Source organism: Oryzias melastigma, linkage group LG4 (genome assembly GCF_002922805.2).
Source record: "Oryzias melastigma strain HK-1 linkage group LG4, ASM292280v2, whole genome shotgun sequence".
Classification (NCBI taxonomy): Eukaryota; Metazoa; Chordata; class Actinopteri; order Beloniformes; family Adrianichthyidae; genus Oryzias; species Oryzias melastigma.
The window spans coordinates 28,724,976-28,733,375 of NC_050515.1; the positions used below are offsets into that span (position 1 = coordinate 28,724,976).

General features: G+C 40.6%; 1 protein-coding gene across 1 annotated transcript; it reads right to left on the reverse strand.

Moving 5' to 3' along the window:
* Positions 1-7,257, reverse strand: tmem165 (transmembrane protein 165). Its single transcript, XM_024259054.2, has 6 exons — positions 6,058-7,257; positions 5,561-5,786; positions 5,312-5,487; positions 3,167-3,349; positions 2,992-3,097; positions 1-445 (listed from the first exon to the last, which is right to left on the reverse strand). The coding sequence occupies exons 1-6, from the start codon at positions 6,199-6,201 to the stop codon at positions 369-371; spliced, it is 912 nt and encodes a 303-aa protein (XP_024114822.1). The 5' UTR covers positions 6,202-7,257; the 3' UTR covers positions 1-368.
* Between the last annotated feature and the right edge of the window lie 1,143 nt (positions 7,258-8,400).

The following is an 8,400-nucleotide window of genomic DNA, read 5'->3' on the forward strand; positions in this document are numbered from 1 at the left end:
AGTGGGAAAAAAAACGTTTATTTAAAAGAAAACTAAAGTATTTGATAATGTACTTATTGCCTAACAGTGTACAGCATGTGGGCCTCGAGCAGGAGTCCAGTCTTCATGTCGATCCCGGAGTCTTCTGCTTCCATGTGGAGCTTCTTAAATAAAGCATCAGGATGAGGGCAGTTGAAAGGCTGGAGCCCTGGTTTGTGCCAGTCTTTACCTGAGTGGACAGACACTTGTGGATCAGAGAAAAGGCCTTCGGGGGGAAAGCAGGACGGCCGTGGATCCTCACACGTCTGCTGGACACAGACCCGGTCCCACTGCCGTCCCTTCACTTCAGCTTCACGTATTTACAGAGAAACCGAGTCCTTCATCCCAGGTTACAAACCATCGTCTGGCTTGATGAACAGAGCCGAGATGGCGAACGCCAGAAAGACGATCCCTCCGATGATCGTAACTATGGAGATAAAAGCAGAAAGTCTCAACCGGAAGCTTTGTGTTCTTGTTAGAACTCTGGCAGCTCAGCGTGTAAGGAAAACAGGTTTTATTAGTGTAGAAACACTGAACACAGATGATAAAAGGCTGGATTCTCAGCAGAGAAGCAGTAATCATACAAGATTAGAAAAAGTCTAATAGTTTCTGAGTTCAGATGCTAAATCTCAAGGATCTTCAATTGTTTTTCTAAACGAGTCTTTTTTTTTCCCACGTATAACCATCATTTTTATATTTTTAGACATTTTTTATATTTTTCTGACCAAGTTTACTCTCAGAACTTGTAATCTTTAACATCAGTTGATCCTTTGTTGAGCTGAAATCACTAGTAATGGAAGAGTGTTATTGGTTATAGAGTGTAGATCTGACAAAAGCAGTCAGTACCGATTCACTAGTTTGGCACAACAACCCATAATAAACTAGTAAGGAAGCTGTGAAGGACCAACATTAAATCAATGTGGAAGAGTCCAACACTAAATGTAAATGACCATGATTTTTTTTCTATTTCTGGTTGGTTCTGAAAGTAGTTTTGTTCTTGGAAGCTTTGTGTATGTGCTGTTCTTCAGAATGTATCAAGTCACTGTTAATCTGGTCCAGAGCGAGCCCAGAACCTTTCATTCGGTTCAGTCCTGGCATTCAGAGCCTTTTAACCAGATATTTCTGTTTCCAACCAAAACAAAAAGTTCACCTAAGGTTAAGGTAAAACCACACCGTCTGTGTCTAAAAATAGACACGCTATCATTTTCTATAATACCTAAGGCTGATTGTACGTTTTGTGGCATTTATTGTTGTTTACATTTTTACTTTATTTTAATAGGATATAATCTGCTGGGGAGCATCATGTGACATCAAGCGAGTGACAGGAAGAGAGAGAGCATGTTGTGTACCACTGACTTTATGTCTAAAAGAACTTCAGTTTGGGAGAACTTTGGCTTCCAAGTACATGAAGAAGGACAGCCCCCTAATCCTGAAGAGGCCGTCTGTAAATTATGCATGAAAAAAATGACTGCAAGAAATGGAAACACCTCTAATTTAAGGACGCATTTTTGACTAATAACGCCATACAACCAGAAAAACGCCAACGAAGCCCTTTGTCTCCGCCCACAACAGTCAAAAGTCCTTTTCCACTTTCACTCAGAGTTTCTCAGTGAGCAGAGACAGAGCCCAGCGAGCACACATGATAAAGTGTCGTGCGCGCTCACTGAGATGCTGTGAGCGTGCACACATCAAATGTCTGAGGGACCAGCTCACGCACGTGGAAGCAGACAGTCTCTCGCGCGATGACTTTCTCTGCTCACATGGGCTAAACTATCTGCAGGAGTGTTAGATCATGCCTTATGATGTCTTATGTGGAGTTTGACTAATTGGGTCTGTTGTTTAATGAATCGGTACAGTTCTTAAAATGGCTCGGAAAGTGCCAAAAAATTGCTGTAAATTCTTCGTTAATTTGATGCTTTTTACTTTTCCAATACATTTGTTGCATTACTTTCAAATTAAATGGTTAATCCAACCTTTTCATGTTGTTCCAATAACTGTGTTTGGTACGGTGGAGGAAAGCCCAGCAGTTTGGTAAAGCCACGTCAGAGGATGAAGTTCTGCATTAGTCCCGGTCATACCGTAGGTAAAATGAGGAGGAAGGTTGACGCTATTAAAAGTTGAATACTGCCCAAGTCTAGTTCACCGATTCAAACTTTAGATTTTGCTGACCAGTTTTGAACGTCTGCATCAACACTTCACCTACTTTGGTACGGTGGCGGCGTGCTGCGGTCAATGAGGAGACGGCGTTTATGAAGGTTTGCTGATAAATGTGATGAAAACAGTGAGATGTGTGGGGGTTAACATGAAATGAGTGCATTCATCCAATCACATTTCAATGTGATACTGCGTGTCAACTTTGCTCTATTTACATCCTATAAAGTGCAGCTAGGTGGCCATTTTGGGTGAGTTGCGTTGTTTCATATGATACTTCTTGTGTTGTTTAATATATTTTACTGCTTTATTTATTTTGCTGCAAGTGCCAAATAAAATAAAGTCCTGTTTTATCTCTCTTCTGTTTTCAGAAGAGATCTGCTGCTTCACTGAAAACTACATTCTGCGTTAAAAAATACTTCATATTGTAGATTTATTTTTAAAACCTGCTAACTTTACCTGCCTGAACATTTTCAATGAAAATGTCATTTGATCAGACATTTCCTCCATCGTTTTACCTCCTTTCTATTTTGATGTATTTGTTGCTATTTTAGTCACCACTAAAATAATCTCAGGTTGTTTCCTGCATCTACACTTTGATCTCTTGGAGTCTGCATGCAAAGCCGTTTTTTTAACTCACCAGCAATACTCTGTTTTGGAAATAAGAAAAAAAGCCTAATAACAGCAAAACTGTGTCCTTCATGACAGCAGATTTGGAAACGTCTGAAGCAAAGCTTCTTCTTGTCCAGAGACGAGCGGATGAAATGTCCAGCAGAGATACGATTCTGCAGAACTGTGCAGGAACCCGTCAGGTCAACTCACCTGTTCTGACGGATATTCTCTGAGCGATCATTCTGCCTCCTATCACAGCCAGCCCAGTGCACAAAACGTGTCCCAATGTGCCGCCCACTGCCACTCCAAAGGGGTTCTGGAAAACACGGCTCTTTCAGAATAAGAGCCTCCACACGGGAGCGCCTCTTCTCTTAGAGACCCTCACCTCTCTGGCGGCTAGAATGATGGTGGTCAGCTGCGACCGGTCGCCCCACTCTGCCAGGAAGGACAGGGTGAAGGCCTGGATGAAGATCGGCGAGATGAAGCTGTACCACTTGGTCTGAGGTAGAGTGATCCCTGTTCCTGCCTCCACATCTGCAGTCCCATTAGCAAGTTTGGAGCGTTGTAGCTGCCGGCAAAAAATACTTGTGTTATGAATAATATCTTGAATTATGACTCACTGTGGAGCAGAGATAGTCTGTCTGAATGCTTTCTTTAAAACACACTCCAATTAAATTGTGCTTAAACATGTTGTAGAATTTTCCCCTTGATGGAGGACATGTATAAAGAAAATGAAGCTCCCTGCTCCTCTCTATTCTGATCCATCCACTTGTAGACCAATAGATCCATGAATGTCTTCGTTTTCCTCGTCTGAGCTGGACTCTGGATCTGAACTGTGCGGCTGGATAAATTGCTGCCATTTTTGTTGCATTACTAATGTTTGGTTAAAAGGTGTGAGTGGCTGTTAAGAAAAAAAAGGGATGATGGGAAGTCAGGGCAGGCTTACTCTGCGTCAACAATCCTGCTTTACAGAAACAGTGTCCTAGAAAACGACGATTTTGCCTAAAATCGGCTTAATCATAATTAAAACCACTGGGAATGCTTCTACGATAGATTTAAAGCTGACTGGAGTGGAACTTTATTGATATTTACAGTTTAAATGGAAACCTTGTGAGCTGCTTAGTGCTGCCACAAACATTTATTTTATTAGTCGACTAATCACAGATTATTTTTTCAGGATTAGTCGACTAATCAGGTCATGTGAAAAGTGGATGTAAAACACACATCTTAACCATCATTAGCTTTAAACTAACTAAAAATAAAGACATTGAAGATGATAGTTTAATAAACTTTTAATGGATTGTGCAGTTTCTGTCCTTCATTAGTTTCTGGTATTAAACCAGGATTAAACTAGAAATGTTGCATTATCTGTGATGATAGTGTGAATGCTTTTTCCTGAAAGTAGTCACTGAACATACAAAAGCTTTGTTAAAAGTTAAATTTGCTATAAGACTGGAAATTTCATTAAAGAACTATAATACAGTGCTGACGTTGACCTAAATTTTGTAGTGAAACTGCTACAAAATTTGCAAAAATATTTAGTGCTATAACATTTAGTGTCCTTAAATATGAGCTAAACTCCAAATTATCCCAAAAACCCTGACCCTGCTCACACGGCTAGCGTCACAGCTCAGGTGCGATGCGGGAGCGGTCTCACTCATATTAGCTACAGGTTGGCTGCAGCTGCAGGTTCTGCTGCCGACCTCGCAAAACTCCGAACTCACAGACGTTCACGCTAAAACCCCTTCATTTGCTGCGGATCCGCTGCGTCGTCCGGTGAAATTTGAACCAAACGAAATGGATTCACAGCGACGCGGGGACCTGACCGCAGGACGTGAACGCCTGCAGAGGGATTTCCTATTGCATTTTTAAAGTTACGTAAAGACTGCGGCGGTCGCATCGGAGCTGTGGTGCTAGTGGTGTGAGCAGGAGGTTAGAGGTCAAATTAGTCAAAAAAAAAAAGCTAGCTTGTAGCTTAAATACTAACTAAACTGTGAAATAGTTTCAGTAGATAACAAATTAGCCAAAAAAGTTAGCATGTTGCGAAAATAGAAACTAAACTCTATTTTTTTTTAATTACAATAAAATAATATCAAAACTTAGCCCAGGTAATTTTTAAAGACTTGTTGCTAATCTAATTATTTTTTTTTTGAAATTTGAAGACTCTCATTCACGTTCCCTAAGGGATATATTTTGCTCAATATTTCAAAAACTAAAAAGTTTATAAATACAATAAATACAAGCAGTAATGTCATTAACAAGATGAACGTTTTGCTACCAACAGCATGAGAAATACTAAGCATTCACATAATCTGAAACAAGGAATTATTCTTCACTAAAGATCAAGTTTTAGTCTCACTGACTGGAACATAAAAAAGTGCATTTTTTTGTGCTGAACGCTCTCAACTTTGTTCAACTTTACTACATTCTGACCCCATAGAATATAAAGGAACGACCAATCGTGGCAACCCTGGAGCTGCTTTGAGATTTTGGGGTTCAACATAAATCTGCAAACCCTGGGTGAACTCACCTCCTCATCCTTTTTCTTAATCTCGGCTTGCACCTCCTCCAGCTCCTCCTGGCCTTCATCTGGACTCATCTTCAGCCCTTCTCTCAGCATCCGCAGCCCAAAGATGGCAAACAAGGCGGTGGAGACATAGTAGGTGTAAACTCTGGGGATGATGGTGGCGGCGTAGCCGAACAGCACTGGAGGTGGAGGAAGGAGGACACGTTACTGCGTGGAGAGGCTCGGCGGGTTAACAGGTGGAACTTTACGAACCTGAAAGACAGGTCATGATTCCCAGAGCCAGCATCGCCCCCGCCAGCACCGTCAGCCGGTTGTAGCGCATGGCCATGATGGCCGCGATGAAGAAGGTTTTGTCCCCCAGCTCGGAGACGATGATGACGGAGAAAGCGGCCACGAATGCGTGGATGAAGCCCAGGTTGGCTTTGTTGGAGCCATCGGCGGGGACGGCGGGCTCAGCCGGCCGGGCGCTGGGGGCGTTCTGGAGGGAGGAAGCGGCACAAGTCAGCACCGTGTGTCTGGGCTTGCATGCCCGCAGAGCACAACGACTCCAACCGAGCGTGTCTGAGCAACACCTGATATTAAAAACACCGGAATGTTCTGACTAATGGGCCCAATCAGGTAACGTGACACCCGAACTCAGCGGCTATGTAGCGGCTAGCTAGCGCCGGCTAACTCGAGGGAGACAGAACCGGCGATGGTCGCCCCCCAAAATAACATTTAACCGGTTTGGGTTCGAAACGAACTCTTACTTCCTGTTGTTGTTTGTGCTCTTGAAGTGTTTTGGGTTCCTCTTGAATGGCAGCAACTCCGAGCGACCACAGCAACACGACGGCGAGCGTAACCACCACAGTTCTGCTGTCCCGTCCATGTCCGCCTCCGACCGAGGGACGCATTGTGGCCACCGAAGCCTAGTTCACCGGTTCGGTTCGAGTTTAACCCGTCTCACTGTCAGAACTCAAACATCATTTTCATAAACTACACTGAATGACAGAGTCGGCGGTTGCCCACGTCAGTATCCTCTAAAACCGCAGCCAAGTCTAGCAGGAAGTTAGAGCGTCGCTGGCTTAGTCTACAACGCAGCTGACAGCTGATTGGACAGCTCCATGACGAAGGCAGATAGATAAGCTCACTGATTGGACGACTATATCACATATAAACACAAAACCGGCACTAGCTAGTAAAACCATTTGTACAGAAATTAAAAGCCGGAAGATGTTCACATGTTCGTATAAAAACCCGAACGAGACTGTGAAAATTTAATAAAAATTGGTGTTTAAATCCTATTTATTTTTTGTTCGCTCTTTCTTTGAAATTTACATTTTTTTATTCGTTTTTTTTTTATCCTGTCCTGTATTTAGCTGAGAAGAAAAGCTATTAAGAACTGTGGAATAAATCCAAAATCATCGATATTCCACACACCGAGGTGAAGTTAGTTGGATATTGGATATTGGACAGACATTCGCTCTGGGCATAGTTAGGGACCGTCAACAAATTAAAGTTTTACCATCAACAAATAAAGGTTTTTCTTCAACAGCTTTAAGGTTTTTATACCTAATTGATCCAAATAATTTTAGAATATTAAAGTAAGCTCTGATCTATCGGGGTCAGCAACTTAGACTCACTTTGGATGCTTTTTCTATTTTTTTGTCAATTTTTTACTGTAAATTTACACATTTTTCTTCAATAGCTTTCAGGTTTTTATACCTAATTGTTCCAAATCACTCTAAAATATTAAAGTTTGATCAGATCTATCTGGGTCAGCAACTTAGATTCACTTTGGATGCTTTTTCTATTTTTTATCATTTTTTTACTATACATTTTCATGTTTTTCTTCAATAGCTTTCAGGTTTTTATACCTAATTAGTTCAAATCACTCTAAAATATTAAAATTTGATCTGATCTATCTGGGTCAGCAACCTAGACTCACTTTGGATGTGATAACTAATTGAAAATAATATTTTCAGTGTACATTTTTTCCAACTTTTTGCACAATAGCTTAAAGGTTATTGGACATGGGATAGTATGACTGACTGGGTAATATTTTTAAGGCTTTAACTACTACCGGGAAGAGTTTAAAATATTATTTTCTTTTAAGTAAGTATTGTTAATTTTTTTCCGCAGGTAGTATGAATAAAAAATCTTAGACCAACAATTTAAAAATCAAGTTAAATTCTTTAGTATAACAAGAGAAAAAAGTATACAAACATACAAAAATTGTTATAGTATAACAGTGGTGTAACATCAGTTTTCCAAGGAAGTCAAGGGGTGTGATGTCACAAGTTTTGAAACTGTTGAGGGTAAAGTTCTCAATCTTGGATGTGTTGTTTCTTTTCTTTCGTCCAGAGGAGGCTAAATAGCGAAGTAAAAAAGTCAATTAAAACTGGGTGAGAGGCCATTGTAAGATAACACTGAAGCCTAAATTGATTAAAACTGAAGCCACACGAGACTGTAAATGTCCGTTTTTACCTGCAGCTATTTCCTGGTTTTCGTAAACCCCTGCTGTAGTTAAATATGAGAAGTTGTTGGCTGTACATTCAATGAAAAGCTCTGATCAGCAGTGTCAACATTGTCAGAATGTTGGTGACGGAGCTCGCGGCGTCCTACATGTCTGGTAGCTAGCTGGCTAGCGCTAGCATCAGACACCACAGATCAGCAGATCAGAGCTTTGTTTGGCTAATTCAAGATATGAATCTTCTATTTATTGAGATCAAGATTTATTTTCTTTTGTAGCCATCATGGTGTTGAATATCATTAAAATTCATATACATGAACTATACTTAAAATGATTAGTTAGAATATTATTTCAAATACTGTGTTGAGTTAAAGTGTGTTTTTTTTTCTTGCAGGTGAAGTTTCTAGGAGCAAAGTTCCAGAACAGTTTTGCCAGTATGTATTTTCAGCTTTCAAAATAAGAGCGGCCAAGTAAACAAAAAATCATCTCTGGGCGAAAGTATTTTATAACATTCCATGGAAATAGTTGTTTTCATATTTTTTCAACAGTTTTCAATTAATTATATGATTTTTTACCTTTATGTTCCTGCAAAATGGACACATTTATGAACAAAAACAAAGAGGTGATGTTAGAACCACAG